Source organism: Pezoporus occidentalis, unplaced genomic scaffold (assembly GCF_034315485.1).
Source record: "Pezoporus occidentalis ecotype Australia unplaced genomic scaffold, CSIRO_AGI_Poc_V1 ctg3, whole genome shotgun sequence".
NCBI lineage: Eukaryota > Metazoa > Chordata > Aves > Psittaciformes > Psittacidae > Pezoporus > Pezoporus occidentalis.
In genome coordinates, this window is record NW_026914940.1 from 18,869,709 (window position 1) to 18,890,019 (window position 20,311).

The following is a 20,311-nucleotide window of genomic DNA, read 5'->3' on the forward strand; positions in this document are numbered from 1 at the left end:
GAGTAACTCTGAAGTAATGTGACCCCTTTTTGAAGATCTAGCTTCTGTAGGGGTTCTTCTTTTTCAAGCTAGCAGCTATCCAACAGAGTGCTCATGCTCACATCTACAAGTTGACACCCCAAGGTTTTCTCCAAATTGCAGCTCACATCTAGGAAATGGTACCAGGCATGGCTAAGCCAAACAAAACCTGTTGAGAATTTTAAAACAGCAACATCAAACTGCTTACTGTGTAAGAAAAACTAAGCGCTTTAGTCTTGGTCCAGGGGAATTGTAGCCATTGTTTTTAGCATGTATCAGGGAAAGAGACTGGCTTAAGTTCCTCAGTGCACTAAAGGACTGCAAAACTCCTCTGACTGAGATCCTGCCCTCCAAATCAAAGTCCTCCACTTGGATATTATAGGTACTCAGTACAAACAGATGATCTGGAACGGTGGCTAAAAATTAGCTGTGCTCAATAAGATTAAAAAAATATAACTGGGCAAAATATTAACACGCCATATTGGTTGCATTTTTTTCCAGTCATGTCAACATGCAGAACATGATTACCACTATAAAACTAGAGCTCATTCTGCTTCTTTAAACATTGGGCTTAATCTAGAAGTAGTTAGTTCACTACTTTGGACTTTATGTTCTTTCTGCCTTAATGACGAGTGGGCACATGATGTCTCACCTCTGTGCCTGACAAAATCTTGGAGGAGATTCTCCTGGAAGGCATGCTAAGGCATGTGAAAATCAACAAGGTGCTTGGTGACAGCCAGCATGGCTTCACTAAGGTGAAATCCTGCCTGACCAATCTGGTGGCCTTCTATGATGGGGCTACGGAACTGATGGACAGGGGTAGAGCAGTTGATGTCAGCTACCTGGACTTGTGCAAAGCGTTCGACACTGTCCCACACAACATCCTTGTCTCTGAATTGGAGAGACATCAATTTGAATGGATGGACCACTTGGTGGATAAAGAACTGTCTGGATGGCCGCACACAAAGAGCTGTGGCCAATGGCTCAATGTCCAGCTGGAGACCAGTAACGAGTGGTGTCCCTCAAGGATTGGTGTTGGGACCGGTCTTGTTCAACATCTTTGTCGCTGACATGGACAGTGGGATTGAGTGCGCCCTCAGCAAGTTTGCCGATGACACCAAGCTGTGTGGTTCGGTTGATACGCTGGAGGGAAGGAATGCCATCCAGAGGGACCTCGACATGCTTGTGAGGTGGGCTGATGCCAACCTCATGAAGTTTAACCATGCCAAGTGCAAGGTCCTACACCTGGGTCAGAGCAATCCCAGGCACAGCTACAGGCTCGGCAAAGAAGAGATTCAGAGCAGCCCTGCAGAGAAGGACTTGGGGGTGTTGGTCGATGAGAAAATGAACATGAGCCAGCTGTGTGTGCTCACAGCCCAGAAAGCCAACCATATCCTGGGCTGCATCAAAAGGAGGGTGGCCAACAAGTCGAAGGAGGTGATCCTGCCCCTCTACTCTGCTCTCATGAGACCTCACTTGGAGTATTGTGTGCAGTTCTGGTGTCCTCAACATAAAAAGGACATGGAACTGTTGGAACAAGTCCAGAGGAGGGCCACGAGGATGATCAGGGGACTGGAGCACCTCCTGTATGAAGACAGGCTGAGAAAGCTGGGGCTGTTCAGCCTGGAGAAGAGAAGGCTGCGTGGAGACCTCATAGCAGCCTTCCAGTATCTGAAGGGGGCCAACAAGGATGATGGGGAGGGACTTTTCATTAGGGACTGTAGTGATAGGACAAGGGGTAACGGGTTAAACTTAAACAGGGGAAGTTTAGATTGGATATAAGGAAGAAGTTCTTTACTGTGAGAGTGGTGAGGCACTGGAATGGGTTGCCCACGGAGGTTGTGAGTGCTCCATCCCTGGCAGTGTTCAAGTCCAGGCTGGACAGAGCCTTGGGTGACATGGTTTAGTGTGAGGTGTCCCTGCTCATGGCAAGGGGGTTGGAACTTTGTGATCTGAAGGTCCTTTACAACCCTAACTATTCTATGGTAGTATTCTGTGATGTGTATGCACAGCCCTGATGAAGGAGATTCTAATTTAACCTAGCTAAAAATCAAGAATATTACCAGTATCAGTATAAAGCTTGAAATGATAACTGTTTCAGAAATTGTGTATAAAAAAAATAAATTGAATTTAAAAAATGAAAAATTCCACAAAAAATTGCAGGCTTTTTAATAGTTCCTTCCACACTAGCTAATTAGCCTCTTTCTTAGGTTTTGAAAACTGCTCATGAAATGTTCTGTTAACATTTTTTTGTTTTCTTTGCAATCATGAAGTCTTTTTTTTTTTTCTTGGCTTTTTATTTCCTTTGACATATTCTGGTTTTTTGTCTTTCTTTTCCTCTTGGTGTTCGGGTTTGTCTGGTCTAAAATTTAAATAGTATTAACAGTTTAGTTCTTCATTCTATCCATAAATCAGCTGAACAGATATGCTCTTTCTCTGACTGGATAATTACTAAGTATTATTTGAAAGTTTTACAGAAATATTTTTGCCTATAAATTAGTTGTTTTGCCTAACCTTTAAACTCAGACTTTCCTTGTTGGTTTATTATGCTTTATACAGTAATGTGTATACATGTGTAAAAATCATACAGAGATAGAAGTTTCTTCCAGATTATCAATGAGCAGATCCTGTTTCTTAGTCCTGAGAAGCTAAATCCAAAGGTAAGAGAATGCCTAAGTGATTTCTAATGACTGGAATGAAACACCAGCTTTTCTTCTGAGATGTGATGTGACTATGGTCTCAGATTCTTTCTTCTGAGATGTGATGTTACTATTGTCTCAGATTCTCTCCTATCTTCTGATGCTATTCAACCATGTTAGAGAACCACTGATGCTTATCTAGTGCACTGGAAATCCTGTAGTAAAATAATGCTAATATAGTGGTTCTTAAGCCACTTCTGGGGCTCTTATTAAGGATTCAAGCAGAAGAATGAAGGTATCACCATACTTGTTGATCTCTGCCGGCCATCTAGGTCCACATCACCACAGTTAAGAGTTAAGCTGCTTTAGTTAAGAGTAAGGAAAGAATAAAAGCCATTTTAACACCAGTGGTGTTAAAGTACATGCTGTATGTACTCATCTAAGCATTATGTTACACAGTGTAATTGCAGGCTGAATTATATCACACTTTGTCACATGCCTTACTCCAAATTGAAGCTACTTCTGTTTGATTGTCCTTGCAGCAGCAGCAATGTACTTTAATAAATGAACAAGCTTGGGCAACATTTCCAGAAATGTCTAAAACTACAAAATTAGTTAATAGCAATTCATGCAGTATATGACAGAAGTGCTATTATTGTCAGGGAAACTACAGAGCCTGTGACTATAACTCACAATTTAATCTGAACAATCAGTTGAACATAAAACTTGTAATAATATTTAAAGCATAATATCCGATACATGTAAGAGAGACGGTCCAGATTCAGAAGACTAACAGGAAAAAACAACTGCTACTACATTAGGCACATGAATTGCTTTTAACTGAATTAACAAATTTTGTGGGCAGTTCTCAAATGTTGCTTATACACAAATCCTTTTCTCCTGCAGACCCAGTTACTCTGTTTAGATTCTAGGCAAAAAGCCTACAAACTGTCTACAAAGAGGTCTCCTCAGCATGGAAAAAAATAAAGCATGTAAAAAGAGCAGGGCCTGACTCTAAGTGATCTGCAGGGGTTTGAAGAAACAAATTTGAATCCCAGAAGCAGACAGTGGAGCATGGTGCTTAAACTTAACATGCCCTACAAAATTAGTTGGGGTGCAAGCTACAAGGCGGTAGCTACGCTGTGAATGGCTCCAGACATCATTTGCAGTTAACCAAGCTATATTTGGACTGTTTTCCACTGCACAACATACAGCATGTCCTATGTCTGTGCAATCTGTAGCTTAATGTGACCTTACTCGATTGGCCTCTAGACCACACAACGATACTACTCATAAATACCAGGGAAATAAATGATCACTAAACACTCTTGATATATTTGCTTAGCATGGAACAGCAATACTAATACATACAGCAGCACAATACAAGCAGATTCTGACGTACGCTATATAGTTTTAACACAACGGCCTTGATCCAGACATTTCTGGCTCCATCTTCTACTGTCTTTCTTCATTCTGCAGTTACGTTATATGGGGTACTTTAGATTTGAGGTAGCTTTGGTCTAATATTAAAATAAACTTAGAAAAAAAGTCTAGTTTATTAGCAACCTTTAGAAAACTGCTGTGTAAACAATGATTTCATTAAAAATAAATAAATCACTGAATAGATGGAACAAACCATTTTTGTTCCAGTCTTCATATTCTGTACTGCAAAACAAATACAAATCTCTGAAATTCCTCCTCGTAATTCCTCAGCTGCCTACTTTTTTATGCTTTAAGTTTATAAACAACTGATTTTGAAAAACTAGCATCACAAAATAGGAAACTTTAGAATTCTGTGGATGTCCTTCTTATGATAAAGTACTTGAGTTCTTTGGCAGAAACAGGTGAAGTAAATTCAGATGTGACAGAGGTCTCACCAAAAATTAAATGCTGGTACCGAATATAGCAACACTTCTTATGACCTCACCTGAAGGGAGGTTACAGGACAGAAAATAATGGCAAAGGAAAACTACTGTTACTTCATTTAGCTGAGATCTAGTGAACATCACAAACTGTCCCCATTCTTATTGTGTATTAGAACGGAGCTGAGAGGTTGCGACCAGGACTTGGTGTTAGAAAGACACTGTAAGATTTTCTCCCACAATTTTACAGTTAGAGTAGGAAGAGAAAAGGGAATGAACTGGGAAGAACTTTTACAATGGGTCATAAAACTGCTGTTAAATCTGTGGGTGGTATTTGTTAACAGTATAGTCTGAAGTGGCAAAAGAGAGAACTGATGAGGAAGGGGTATGAAGAGAAAAAAAAGAAGAGCAAGAATGTCAAGAAGGAAGCGCATGTGGCAGGCACTGAAGTGAAGCTGAAGGGCCTGTAAAAAACAATTCTTAAAAAGAAAACAATGTTGAAGGTAAAACTGTGAGGGGAGGAGGAGGCATCATGGGATGATATTGTCAGATAATTCTTGCTGAACTGCTTCAGTAGCTGCATGTGCCAACCTTGAACTTCAGACAGCAGAATGACTGCCTGTTAGAACAGTTTAGTTTGGTTCAAGGTGAATCCTGTGTGCATTTTCAGGATGTTTATCTTCACCTGTCTTCAAATACAAAAGAAAGGCAGTGTCAGCTTCTGTTCCAGCTTTAAAATGTTCGTTATTGATAAACTTTTGTTAGTCATCTTTGGATAAGACTAAAGAAAAAAAAACAGATAAAAGAAAAAAAATGCAGTCATTATTAGAATTTCATGTATATAAAGTTATGTCTATGATTTACTACATAATTTTCAGGAATAGGAAAAATTATATTCTTCTCCTCAAACATCAAAGAGATTAAGACACACAGCTTGCAGCAGAAGCCAACAGAAAGAGGAAAAAAAAAAAAAGGAGTAAGAGTTTATAGCTTTGCTAGGAAAGAAGTGTTTTGAAATACTTTAAAGTTCTTAGACAGTGTGAACTTGGGAAGATGTTGTTTGATATCCTGAGTGTCTTATCTGGACTAGTAACCTGTTCTCTTCCCTGGACTTACAAGACCCAGATCAGCTCAATGTGCAGGCACTGGCTCCTGCAGGGCTTTTTTCTCTAGATCATTACTCAGTATCTCACCTTTTCCTTGCCAAACTCATTTAGTACTGAGGCAGGACTCTTTTGCATATCATCCTTGGCTTTGAGTCTTTGATAACGGTGACACTTGAAATTAAGCCCATGATGCCAGGGCTTGATGCTTTGCTGTCTGCTGTCATTAATGATCAATCTGGGTACATGTTAAACAATAGCCACTGTGCAAGCGATCGAAAGCAGTTTTGCTAATGGAGATATTTTGGTTGTTTAGAATAGCATTTAATCTAAAAGATAATTACTGTTGTCTTCTTCATTATGTAACTAGAATCTATGGAAAGAGAATTGTGTCACATCTATCAGTAACATACAACTGGGTGGTAGAAACTGGGTTGACCTAGACAGACAAAAATAACTTTGGGAGGAGAGGAGGAAGGCTATGGATCATGCGCTGGTTTGTTTAATGTTGACCTAACTCTATGGCAAAGAGTTTAACAGGTTCCAGTAAGGACTTGCTCCCAGCATGTACAGCTGTAATTACTGTGGGAGGGTTAGAAGTCCCTATGTCTTCATAGGCTTTGTGCAGTGTCTGTTCATCAAAGACTTCCCGAGCATCCTTCCAGAGCCTGTTGTTAATAATTAAAAACAAAAAGAGTGATGTGTTACACTGGGTAGAAAATAGGGCATCTGAGGTTTCACTGAAGAAGCTAGTGCAGCTTGCAAGTAGAAAGAAACCAAAAACCTGTGGCCCACAATGCTCTAAATGATTTCGTTATTTGTATACTCCTATAAATGAAGGTTGTGGGATTTTCTTCTTTTACGTGCTAATTTTGTATGCTTACTCGTGGCTTTTGAGAGGTGGTCACATCCCTCAGAGGTTCAAACTGTCAGAGGACAAATTTACTGAAGACTATTCCATTGAGTATTATTAAACTCAATGATACCATCTCGAGTACAGGGTGTTCCTCGGCCACAACTTCTCAGAGAGTTACAGAGCATTCATGCTTGTCTTGTTTACCTTCCTTCTTTGGCAACTATTATTAGTGTTGCATTTTCACCCAAATGCTCACCTTTAAATAAACCTCTCCTCCCTCCCATTAGAGACATTCCCCCAACACACTTCCTTCCCAGATAGATGGGGATTGGGAAATAGATTTAGGAGTAATCAGAGAATAACGAATGAAAAGAAATGGCCTCAAGGTGCACCAGGGGAGGTTTAGGTTTGATATTAGGAAAAACTTAAGATGTGTAGATGTGGTGCTTAGGGACACTGTTTAGTAGCGGGCCTGCAGAGTTAGGTTTACAGCTGGATTTGATGATCTTAAGGGTCGTTTCCAACTTAAATGATTCTATGACAAAAGAGAGGAATGAGGACAAATAGCATAGAGCACTCCGCCTAGCAATCACCATTCGTGGAGCAAGAACCCTGTCTGATCCATCACATCTGTTCTCACGTGTACCTGCACAGCCCTACCAAGGTAAGTTAGATTTTGTTTTTCTCAGGAATGGTAATATTTTGTTTTTCCAAGCAGATCAGTTGATTTAGTAGCACAGGGGCAGTAAACGCTTCCCCCAGCCTGCAGCAGGCACTGCAAAACAGGCAAAATATGAAAGCAGCACTGTGAATCTCCATTGCTTTTGACACTCGATTAAACAGCTGAGAGCAATAGTAACTGTGCAACAGGAAAATGGTGTCATTAAAGGGTGAAAGACAAGCAATCGTAACTGCAAGCAAAGCGTCACAAGGAATCTCTCTGAAGTCCGTAATTTTGGACACTATGCATCTACAGCAGCTTGCTCCCACGGTAGTTTTGCGGTCTCGCAGGTGAATCGCAGACTTAAAGAGGTCAGAAACACAGCGGACCCAGTCTGCCGCGGGTCTCTGTGCTCTACAGATGGAGTCTGATGTCACACGCAGGTTTTTTCAGGGCAGAGCGCCAGGGCCCCATACCACCAGTCTGTTTATTGCGCGTGTAAGCCGCGAATCCAAGCTGCCCTGCCGCCGGAGTGACGGGAGAGTTCCTTCCCTCGTCCGAACCTTTCTCCTCCTGTCAGCGACACGACGGCGCGGTAAGCGGGGACCCGACGGACGCGGCCTCTGCTAAGGGGAAAGCGGCAGCGGCGGCTAACGGGACGGGGTCGGCAGAGAACTGTCAAGAGCTGCCCGAAACCTGGCGGCGGTGGCGGAGGAGGAGGAGACGGAGAGGGAGAAGAGAGGCGGAGTCGGCAGCAGCTGCATCGCTGCTCGGGACCTCCCCTGCCGTCTGGGGGCCGCTGCTCCGCCCCGTTCGCCCGCCCGGCCCGCGGCTGCCGGGAGCGGCTCCATGCGCTTGGGCTGCCAGTGCGCAGCCGCGGCAGAGCTCAGCCGGGGAGGAGGAAGCGGCGCGGAGTGAGGGGAAGGAGGCCGAGGCCGACGGAGGTGGCGGTGGCTCATGGCTACGCGAACGGGCGGACGGATGAGGCGCGGCTGTGGGGGTCGCTAGCGCTTCCCGAGGCGGCAGCTCCGGTGGGCGAGGGGACGAGGCGCAGCCGGGCCCTCTTGCGGCGGCAGCTCCGGCTCTGAGTCGGGGCCGCGGCGGTGGCAGGTCCTGCTCCTCGTCGCCTCCCTGTGGGCTGGTGTTATGGCCCCTTGGGGGAGCGCAGAAGGCTCCCCGGCTTGGAGGTCAGCGCAGCTCCTGCTCCTTGTCGTCTCTTGCTGCGGTAGGTACCGTGGGGGTGACGCCACTCGTCCGCCTCCGTCTCCTGGGCCAGAAGGTGGCCGCCCGCCGCGGGGGAGGGCGAACAAAGCGGCCTTTCTCCCTGCCGGGCTCCGCCGGCGCGGCTGTCCCGGCCGGCCGTGGGGTCCCTCATCTCGGCCCGGCGCGTCCCGGGACTGCAGCTTTCCCCGCGGCTGCCCTGACAGTGTCCCCATCGTCCCCCGTGCATGGCGGCCGCTCCGAACTCGGCGGCTCCACGTCTCGCTCCTGTTTTGTTTTTGTTTTTTTTTTTTGTTTAATATCTGTGGGGGGTGGGCGGAAATCTCAGGGAAGTCCTTAAAACTGGGGCTGGGATTTGGCCCAGCAGCCCTCGGCTTTCTTACTCGCAGATGTACGTTGCCGGGAACTCCGGACTTGGCGTGGGGCCGCGCAAACAAACCAGCCCCAAATCCTCTGAGTCACGAATAATCGCAGGCTGTGGATAATGGGGATGCCTGGGAGATGTTCCACGTCCGGCCTTGTGTCTGGGGGCAGGGCGCGCCCCTCAGGGGGCACCGGGCTGGCGCTGTGTGATGAGTTTGTGACACATCAGCACAGGCCTTGGAGCTCTTCCAGGGACCTTTGCTTCTGCTGAGCCTGCTCTCTGTTCAGACCCGAATGGCATTTCATTTATGATTATAAACCCACCTTTGCAGTGACCTGCTAACAAAAAATGTTTGTGCAGATGTGTTGGGGAATGTGCTTGCGTTGGTTTTACACTACATAAGTATATAGACACGACAGACCAAAACACAGACAATGAGAATCCTTGAGTGTTTCTCAGCGTTGTGTTTGTTTTATGAAACTATGAGTATAGGTTGTGCCCGTTGGCCCCCAGTGCCAGAAGCAGCGTTTGGCACAGAGCTGGGCATATCCCTTGCTCTGAGGAGGACAGCAACAGGGCCCTGGTTTAGCAGTTTCTGAAGTAGTTGCTTTAAAACACATTATTGAGCATATGAAATTGGAATCTCTTCTACTGTTTTGGAAAACAAACTCGAGTCTGGAACATCAAGGTATTTCTGCTTTGTGCACGCAAAGGGCTTTGTCCAGCACATGCCAGTGCTGCAAAGATCAATGCCAACTCAAAGCCAAATGTACCACGTAAATTTGTAAGAATGTTTCCTGTCTCATTTACATGAGAAGAAGTAAGGTAAGCTTCTTCAGAGCTACAGTTGCACCAGTATCTGTAACTGAATAGCTGTGCTGGTGTAGTTTAATTTTTGAGGGGACCTACTTGCATGAACAGTGGGGTACTGACCAATCTTTAAAATGCACACAAAGTCAAGGAAAAGAGTTTAAATATCTATAAAGACTGTTAAAAGTTTGGGTATGTTAAAAGCTAAGTTGAAAACACAACTGGAAAGGAGCTGGCTAGTGCAAGAACTGGTAGAGAAAATCTCAGGTCTGGATAGATTAAGTTATCCTCATGTTTGCATACTTAATGTACTTGAGAAATTTGATTTCTGTGCAGAGGTTTTTAATGAACTCCATGTATTTATCATACTCATCACAGAATTGAAGTAAAAAGACAAAATGATAATTGTGATATACCTCATCAGCCTCATTGGTAGTTGGATTCAGATCATGATGTACTTAAACAGTACTGTCAGCATTTACACTATCAAAATTAAAACCACAGCACAATCTTTAGTTAGAGAATAAAACAATCAAGTAAAATTCTTGCTGAATAACACTTTTTGTAGACTTTTAATCAAGGCTGTCCAGAGTTAAACCAAGAATGAAGTTTCCATAAGTTTCTCTGCCTTGCTGAGAAACATATCATCATCCGTTATCGCCACTGCTGGGAAGCAGAAACTGCTTCTGATTCCGATCAGTGTGCTGCCTCATCCTCATGAGGGATTACTTTCTCCTAACACTTTTTGTTGCAAACGTCTGAAGTCCTGACCAGTTGCACTGCTTGCAGGAAGGGAACTTTCTCCTGCCCAGGCTAGAGCATCCAAAATGAAAGCAAGCATTGGCTGTGTAGCATAGCCCTGTCTCTAGCTGTTATTTGGTTTGTTTGTTTCTTTTGGGAGAAGGAAGTGGGAACTATGCTATACTAAAGCATTTTATCTCCTTGTAAAACTGCTTTTAGCTCTTCTAAAATAAACTAATATGGGCATGAATTTGATCAAGGCAGTGCTGACAGCAAAGCTCTGGTCTGTGATTTTGATCCTGAGCAGAGCCTTGTATATATCATGATATTGTGTGTTAAGGCTTTGAATACAGTAGGCAGCACTCAAGGTAAATGCATAGTTGGAAAAGCAGTGGTTGCTTTCCATTATGGAAAGCATCACTGGTTGCTTTCCATTATGCAGTTGAACAGCTAAAATGTCTAGAATTTTCCGCTAATTAAAATACTAAATTCACCAAGGCTGATATGTGGGCATTGAGCTCTCAAGAGAGTGTTTCTGTTTCCCTGTACTTAGTGAATTCTTCAAACCTTCCTTCTGATGATGACTATAATTATAAAAATTTGAGAAGGAGGAATACTGATGAGTGAAATATTGGAATAGCACTGACTAAGAGAATTATAGCTCAGTAGCGTGTTGGGCAATGGGCTTTTAATATGTCTGGCCTTACTGTTGACTTGGGAGTTTCATATCCAAGAAATAATTGATTGTATGTGTCTATATAATCCTGGCATGGCTTTTACTGGGACAAATGTTAAGACATTTCTGTATATCTCAAAGGTCCTAACAGTTCTCTGATTTCAGAACAACCATGTGGTGCAAAGTTTTTTTTTTTTGGGGGGGGGGGGGGGGGATGGGATGGAAATGCCTTTTGAGAAATTGGTCCTATTCTTCGGAGCAATGTTTTTGAGCCAAAGTTTGATGACTTATCAACTGGAAATCAATCTTAGAATTAGAGTCATTCAGATTGGAAACGACCCTCAAGGTCATCAAGTTCAGCCATTAACCTAACATTGCCACTTCCACCACTGTCCCAGGTCCCTAAAATGCCACATCTACAGGTCTTTTAAATATCTCCATGGATGGTGATTTTAATTATTTTCTTGTTAAAACATGAGCTTAGATTAGAGAACTGAGTTCTTAATGTTATATTCTATTTGATTTTTATTTCACCCTTGTCACGATGGTGGTTCATATCTTGCTGGTACTGTGATAGAGCATTATCAGGAGCAGTTGGAGAGTGATTGGTGTTCCAGAGCAGAGGTTGAGTTATGAAAAGTGTCTGAGGTGTCACAGTGCAAAGCTAGGACTTGCCTGACTTTGGAATGGAATCCATAAGCATGGGTATTTGGCTTCTTCAGATTTCTGGAAAGTCTTATTTTTGTTAGTCTTAACTATACCTGTCACCCTGATACATTAATTTGAATTTCCGTCCCACTTGAATGGAGGAATACAGAAAAAATTTATAATGTTCTGTACAGTTGGTAGTAGTCAATGCAGTAGCACAGTAAGTAAAATTCTTGCGTTACCAGGTGTAGGACAGCAAGACTGAAACAGTTCAGAGACAGAAAAGGGGGCAGATAGATATCAGTCTTGATCTCCAGGGTGGTGAGTGAGTACTCACTGGCTTTAATAAGTACTTGAAGCACTAATGACTGAGAAACATTAGCAGAGCTCAAAAAATTATTATTCCACAAAACTGTAGATGAAACAATGTTTTGTGTAACTACTGAGATTACAGTGCTATTGATGTTATTCTGTCCCATTAAAGAAAGACATATTATACTTACCTAAACTTTAAAACACTTAGCTTTGGGTTAGAACCATCCCAGGTTTCTGTGGTACAAATGTTGGTTGAAATTACAATGAGACTATATATGTGTGTATGTATATAAATCCTTGTTCATTTCGTTTGAAGGCAAGTAAAATTGTTATGGAAGTTCACTGATCAGGACCTGAATTTTACTTACCTGTCACTTTGCTAATGATGGTATGAGGAAGAATAAATAATTCTTCAGGATCATTCACCTTGTTTGAAAGAATAGCCTGAATCATGTAAGCAAATAAAGTCTGTCAGCCAGTTTATTTGATTTTCTAAAGAAGTTGAACTATAAAGCCAGAACAGATTGTCCTAAAGGAATGGCTTGGCTTAATAAATTGTGGTACTTTAAACTCTTGAATGTCACTCTTCTGTGATACTTTTGTGATATACTGAATAGATATATCTTGCTAAGCCAGAAATCGTTTTATTGGCAAAACTGCTGCATTTAATTTATTAGAAGGGTTTGTAGTGCTTGAAGTGAAAATGCCCTAATTTTAATGCGATAGGAATTTGTATTGTCTAACAAGTTGATCATATGTCAAGTTGTGCAAGTCCATGCACGCTCACCTCTCTGTTCAGAGCCATAGTTAGGTCTGTAGTCAAAGTGAAGTCAAATGGACAACATTTAAAGCAGTGTTCATGTGACGGGAGAAGAAAAAAACCCACATCCTCAACAATCTCATAGCAAAAAGAGTTTAATCTAAGGTAGTTGACGTGATTGTTATTATGCACTAAATGAGAAAGTCGTCTGCCAGAGGAAGAGCAGAGAGGTACTTGTAGCCAGAATCAGGACAGAAGCCATCTGACTTCATTCCTGTCATCAGAGCAAAGAACATAATTAGCATGGCTTTTTTGGCTGTTTCTGTCATTGCTAGGAGAGAAAGCTCTGCTGGGTGAGTGTTGGAAGGGCCCTGCAGGTTTGTTTGATTCCTTTGCCTTAGTCACTCCTATTTTAGTATCAAATAGATGTAAACTGCATGGGTATTATTTCAGCTAAGCGCTAAGTATATTGATTTGTATTTGTCCTGACTAAAACTTGCACTTATGGTCAGTCTTGTGGTTCATTAACAGATCTCAAATTTTTAAACTCAGTGTCCTTGATATGTTAAGGGCATTCCTCCACAAATCACTTATCTTTTGCCATAAGCCTCGGTTTCCCAAGCTGTAGACTTAATTTTCATACTTGTTAAATAAAATCCAGTAATTTGCTTACAATTTTTTAAAAAATTCATGAGTACTGTTTGAATTGTGTAAACAGTGTGGTTTTGCTTTCCTAGATGTCTCTGCATTTTCTAGTTTCAGTGTTCCATTTATATTGTCCCAGTTAATGATTATGTTAAATATTGGAACAGCTGAGCTATTTAGCTGGGTATTAATTGAGTGTGGTTTGTCAACAACCTGGATTTTTTTTGGTTTGTATGCAGTTCAGAATTGCTAGCTGTAACATTTTGTGGTATTCATTACTACAGAGGTGTCAGTTGATCAGCAAGATTCAGCCTACTTGGTTTATATGGTTGTAAGAAAACACTGGGTACCAATGCATTTGATGCCATGGAAGTTGGTTGTAGATCCAAGTTCCTGTGTTTGTCCCCTAAGTAGAAGTAGTGGTTTATAGCAGGCTATATGAAACTGTACTCTAAAGAATTGTGCTCTTCTCATTACTTTTTTGTTTCTACACTTGATTTTTTGCTGCAGTTGTTATTTTACTAATGTTTTATTGCACAGAGGTTTACAGTTGCATTGAAATATGTAGTATTGATTTTTGTATGCATGTTTTAAACTACTAAATTTGGCATAATTGACAGATCAGTGCAAATTCTGTCAAAAGCACTATTGTAAATTGTGGTTCAGACTTGTTTCTCTGAACAGATGCTTTAAATTTGGATATACTATAACTTTTGCTACATTGTTAATGTGCTGATGTTTTTTTGTGTGTGTTTTTTGTTTTGTTTTTAGCAAGGTAGGCATATTTAGTAAGTATCTGCTAGATTTCTTTTATTCTGTTTGACAGTCTGAGTTTTAGGTTATGAGGGAATTCCTGTTTAGTTTTTAATCTGTTTTACGAGGAACACTTTTAGAATGTTCCCACCCTGACTTGTTACTGGATCAAAAGTAAGTTAGCAAGCAAGAATTAAAAAACCCCTCCCCCCAATGAAGAAAGCTTAAGTAGAGCATGTTTTAAAGGGGAGGGGAGGAAGTCATATGAAAACAGTTGGTTTAGTAGCTCAGATTGTCGTAAAATGGTCTGTCTTTTCATTTAAGCCCTTGTGACTTGCCAGTACTTTCCCAGATACCTTTAGTTGGTAGCGGAATTCTTTGACGTGCAAGAAAGCTGAACTTGCTTGCTCTTAGTGAACTATAAACTTTCCACAAAGCAGTGAAAGTGAACTGGTCATGTTTCTCTGTAAGTGGAAATACACTTGAGCTATGTATTAGAATGTGAACTGCATGTTTTCACCTGTCTGATTCTGTGTCTGTAACTCATTACTACCTTTCCCTTAACATCTAAGGAGTTTCCTTTGCTAAGTGGAAGCCCCCGGGACTGACTGAGTAACTGATTGCAGCCAGAAAACAGTAAAGTGATCCTCTAGCAAGCAGTGTAAGTACACTGGCATGTGGTGGAAATCTATAATGAAGTTGCATGTGTTTAAAAGTTAGGAAGAAGTGACTCTTCTAGAGGTTTCTGTAACTTGGTTTTATTATTCCAGCTTTGTGTGAACCTGTTGAGAGATGTAGATAGGTCTCTGAGAGTGCAGGTTGTGAGAATAGTTCTTTCATGGAACTCCTGGTCATTTAAGGAACTGCTCCTTCAGAAAGAACTTTTGAGTAACTGAAGATAAGCAGTTTAGAACAGAAAATGGAAGTTTTGCTCATGCATCTTGTAGAGGGAAGGCATGCACTTATGTTCATGTCCTCTGGATTCTGGAATTTAGCTGTATATGAATTTTTGTAAGACTTTAGTATCTTTTTTTCTCACACTTTACAAAGTATATTAGAATCCAGTAAATTGGTATACCCTGGTAGGGTGTTTTCCTTCTATGAAGTTGTATTTTGAGTAACAGACATTAAAGCTTCAATTATGGATATTGTAGTAACTGGGGCTGAGGCAGATTAAGACACGGGTCGCATGCAGTAGAAAAATCCACATATACATGTTCCTCTTATCACATAAAGTAGAGGCTTTAACCCACCCCTCCTGTTCTGTACGTCATACTCCACAGAGTCGCTTCAAACATAGAATTATTCTAGAGTCCTGATTAATGTTCTATTTTATTCATAATACTGTTGCATTTACTCCAGCCTGCTGTTCAGCGTGGGGAGGGAACACAGGTCAGCAGGAGAGCACCTGAAGAGCAGCACAAAGGAATTCCAGCCACTCCAGCCAGTAAGTTGGCTTCATCAGGAGCCCAACTCAAATGCCTGTATGCAAACATGCATAGCATGGAGAATAAGTAAGAGTTAGAGGCATGTGCATGCCTGCAGGGCTGTGATCTTACTGTCATCACATAGACCTGATGAGATGGCTCCTATGACTGCAGTGTTGGAAGGATAGAGGTTTTTTAGGAAGGTCAGGCAGGGGAGACGAGGAGGTGCTGTGGTCTTCTATGTCAGTGACCAGCTGGAGTGCATGGAGCTTTATTTGGGGGTCGATGAGGAATTGACTGAGATCTTACAAGTCAGGATTAAAGGGAGGACAGGGAATATAATGCTGAGGGTCTGCTACAGGCCATCAGACCAGGAAGACTGAGTGGATGAGGGCTTCTATAGACAGATGGGAGCAGCGTCATGTTCACAAGTCCTGGTCTTCAACCAGCCTATTATGTGTTGGAGGGACAGCACAGCAAGGTCTGAGCAATCCAAGAGATTCCTGCAATGCATTGATAGTCGTTTCTTCCTCCCAGGTGATGGAGGAGTCAGCAAGGAAAGGTGTTGTGCTGGATTGTTCTTGCCAACAAGAAAGGTCTGGTGTGGAATGTCAAACTCCAGGGCAGCCTTGGCAGCATGTGGCTGTTAAGGAGTTTGAGAACCTTAGGGCTGCAAGGACGGTAGACAGCAAGCTTGCAACCCTGGACTTCAGGAGAGCAGACTTTGTTTTCTTCAAGGATCTGTTTGGTAGAGTACCATGCAATAAAGTCCTGGAGGGCAAGAGGGGCCAAGAAAGCTGACAGAGCTGGGCTTGTTCAGCCTGGAGATGAGAGGGCTCCAGGGGGAATTTACAGCAGCCTTCCAGAAACTAAAGGGGCATATAAGAAAGTTGGGGAGATTTTTACAAGGGCATATAGTGATAAGACAAAGGGTAATGGCTTTAAACTGAAAGAGTGTAGATATAGATAAGATATAGAGAAGTTCATTACTGTGAGGCCAGTGGGGCACAGGAATGGGTTGTCCTGAAAAGTTGTGGATGCTGTGTTTAAGGCCAGGTTGGATGGGGCTTTGAGCAACCTGCTTTAGTGGAAGGTGTCCCTGCCCAGGGATTTAACTCAAAATGTGTGTCAAAACCATATGGAAATAATTTGTGACTGGTCTTAGGAGAGTACATAATTATTTTTTTCTACAGCTGATAATAAAAGTATGGAGACAGAACATTTCTTCTTTCAATAACATAAACATCAGTTTAAATTTTCTGAAAGAGGTGCCTGTTGATGATGAAGGAAGATGAATGATAAAATCATCAATCATGTTTCTTGATGACAGTGTCATGCAGCTGGAAGTACTGACTGGGATGTATTTGGGTAGTTTTGTACCTAAAGTACCTAAAGGTACTGAAAGGGCAACCAGTTCTGTGGCAGAAGTTCAGCTAGTGTTTGTGGTTAGAGATACTCGTGAAGGCTGGAGAGCTGGGATGGCAAGGGAGGGAAAGACTGGGATGTCTTGGGAAGGCATATTCACTGCAAAAGACAGCAGGAACATTCTTTGTTGTGGAAGAGCAAGCCATGCCATCTGGAAGGGCAGCTATTGTTTAAGAGGCTGTGCAAGTGAAAGGGAGGAAGGGAACCAATACTCTTATTTTAAGGGTTGTTATGGTTGCTGACTGAGCATCTAATCAATCTTAAATCTAGCTTAATCTAACTTAAAGAGTTACTCTTTAAGAGTTACCAGGAAGCAATAGAAGGGGGATGAGTGCAGTGGGAGCTCAGAAATCACAAGGTCTCTCTCAGGCTTTCTAAGTATTCTTAGGCAGGGAGATGTTACAGAAACATTAGATTCTTGCATTTTACCTGTACTTTAAAAAATAAGTGGATGAACAAACAACCATTTTTGAACATTTTGTAGCTTGGTCTATGGCTTTTGTCAGTGTTTTGAAACATCTTTTTTTGGGATGCTGTTGTGTGTTCCTCTTCCTGGCTGAGCCTGGCATTTGGCAATTGTGCACTCTCAAGCAGCTCTACTGCTGGATGTGCCTGAGGGCTGTTGGCTTCTTGAGTCCAGCTACTACTGACCTCCCTGTTGCTGCTGATCCAGCTAATGCTGTTTCTAGTGCCTGTTGCCTAGGTGTTGTCTAGCTTGTCTCATCCAGTCCCTGATTTTGGATTATCTGTTGTCTGTCATCTGTGCACACTGTAACAGAACTTCAGTGGTGTCACAGTTCTCACGTAAATAATAATCTAATGTACTAAAGCTAAGTAGTAATGTTACTAATCCCTCGTAAAGTCCACAATACTTTTTAGTTTTCTTCATCCATTGTGGAAATTTGGGACAGTACTGCCTGTGCAGTCCTTTTGCCTTTACACAGTAGATGAATAAGGCTTGGGAGAAAGACTATACCTCTGTCCTCTTGCCTCAGTGAGGAACACAGTCTGCTTTCTCCACTGTCTGTTGGAACCACACAGCTTGCGTGTGGTGCCTTTGGAGTCCATGATGGACTTCCTTGGAATAAGAGGTCCTGTGTTCTAAATGTGCAGACTAGGAGGAGCAGCAGTGCTGCAAACTGTCCTATGCAGTGACATCCCCCAGGGATGACTCCTTTGCAAGTCAGGTCTGCCCAGAATGAAAGTTAGGGTCATGGCTGGGGAGCTGAGAAACACACCCCACACCCCCCCGCATTCCTGAGAGAAAGTTCTAGGACTGCTTAATAATGACTTTTTGGAATGAGTATTATGAAATACTGAATTGTACATCTGTCTTAAAATGTTAATTAAAAGCATGGAGGGCAGGAAGGTGTATGTGGGAACTGAGTGAGTCTATATTTGAATCTCTTTCACCAGTTTTCTGGAACTGTCTGTAGTTTGTGGCTTTACAAAGGATGTGGATGTGAACTCTGAATATAGCCAGTTGAAGCATGGGACATGAAGGAATTAAACATAAAATGCAATAGCTTTCAGAAATGATTAATGACCAAAATAAAGCTGAATTTAAATTTTTAATCTGAGATCAGGCTTGCTGACCATACTGCACATTTGGGAGCCAGTAAAGTGCTCAAAGCACTTAATTTGAAATAAGTGTGCACGGTTTATCAAGTGTGTGTGTTATTCAAGTAAAATGATCACATCAAACAGTTTTTTTCAAGGCAGATGAGTTGCTGTGATGAGAAGAAGGTCTGAACTAGCTTTAAAATTGTGAGCTGTTGAACATGGTTCATAAATTATTTCTGTGAACTTAAGGATCATGCCGTCATAGTCTCACTAAGCAAATCTCTCATGCCTGTACTGAAATGCTGTGTAGTTTGATAAATTTTTGAAGTGTCTGCAGATAATTTATGTAGACATGTAAACGGAGCCTGTGTTCTGCTTATGGGGTTCTGTTGTTTTGGGTCTACTTTTCTCCCTATTTCTCCCTAGATCTGGAATATTGCTGTTAAACAGGAAGGACATGTACTTAAATGAGTGATATACTTCATTATATAAAGGCACATAAATAGAAATTTGAGTATGTAGGCATTATGTCTGACATTGATCTTGTACTTGTCACCATACTATGTCACATTTTTTGCTATTTTAGAATTCATTGCCTCCATTTAAAAAGGGTGTAGGAGCAAGCACTGAATTTTGTTAGCAGGTTGGCTTTTAATAGAGTAGAATGTCTGCCTGTAGATGTAATTTTTTACCCTGTATTTTACAGCTCAATTAGTGCATTGAAGCCTAATGTAACCATTTTTCTCTTCAAGCTACATTCCTTAAAAAGGAAACCCACAGCTATTTGAGCCTTGGAACCTTTCTGTAGCAGCACAGAGTAAAGCATTCCCTGTTCTACCATAGTCATTATTATTTAAAAAAATAAATATTATCAAGTACTATATTATTCAGTTAAACCTATCAAGAGATAGGATTTGTGTAGTTCTGTCATTAATCCACAACTTTGTTTCCTAAGCCAAGACTAACTTTCTGTGTACTTAACTAGGGTTGTCTCCTGTTAGATTTGCAGACTTGCCTTAGCCATTCCGAAGTGAAGTTAATCATTGACTTCATCCATAATTCTGTGTCAGCAGAAGTTGACAAAATCAAGGTAATCTTAGGTTTTCCAATGTGCATATGATTTAGTGTATGTACTACTAAGTTTTGTGGATGCTAGGTATGTGTATATATATATTTGAAAGGGGGAGTGTGGAATTTTAATCATGCCCAGCCTTGACTTTGCTGTGCTTTGTTGTGATTGGTTTAAATTTTACTGGTGGCATCAGTAAGATTAAAGTCAGACTTTAGTGATAGGATGAGGGGTAATGGGTTAAAACTTAATTTTACTGTTCAGCCTGGGGAAGAGAAGGCTGTGTGGAGACCATAGCAGCCTTCCAGTATCTGAAGGGGGCCTATAGGGATGCTGGGGAGGGACTATTCATTAGGGACTGTAGTGATAGGACAATAGGTAACGGGTTAAACTTAAACAGGAGAAGTTTAGATTGGATATAAGGAAGAAGTTCTTTACTGTGAGGGTGGTGAGGCACTGAATGGGCTGCCCAAGGAAGTTGTGAATGCTCCATCCCTGGTGGTATTCAAGGCCAGGTTGGACAGAGCCTTGGGTGACATAGTTTAGTATGAGGTGTCCCTGCCTATGGCAGGGGGGTTGGAAGTAGATGATTTTAAGGTTCTTTCCAACCTTAACTATTCTATGATACTATGAAAATTAATTGCTTTTAAAAATGTATAAAAATTATCTGCAGTTTGATAATCAGAATCCATGAAATTAACTTTAGACCTCAGAAACTCTCAGTGGTGTATTTAATAATTCAAAATTATCTTTAT

The 20,311-nt window shown here is 41.8% G+C and overlaps 1 protein-coding gene across 2 annotated transcripts in view; it reads left to right on the forward strand.

Moving 5' to 3' along the window:
• Positions 1-8,013: 8,013 nt before the first annotated feature.
• LRP12 (LDL receptor related protein 12) overlaps positions 8,014-20,311 on the forward strand; it is a 52,168-nt gene continuing 39,870 nt past the window's right edge. Inside the window, exon 1 of one of the 2 annotated variants that reach the window (XM_062627195.1) lies at positions 8,014-8,364. In XM_062627195.1, the coding sequence (XP_062483179.1) occupies positions 8,286-8,364 (79 nt within the window). In that variant the 5' untranslated portion in view covers positions 8,014-8,285. The remainder of the gene's footprint in view (positions 8,365-20,311) is intronic. The other variant, XM_062627194.1, reaches the window with a different exon arrangement.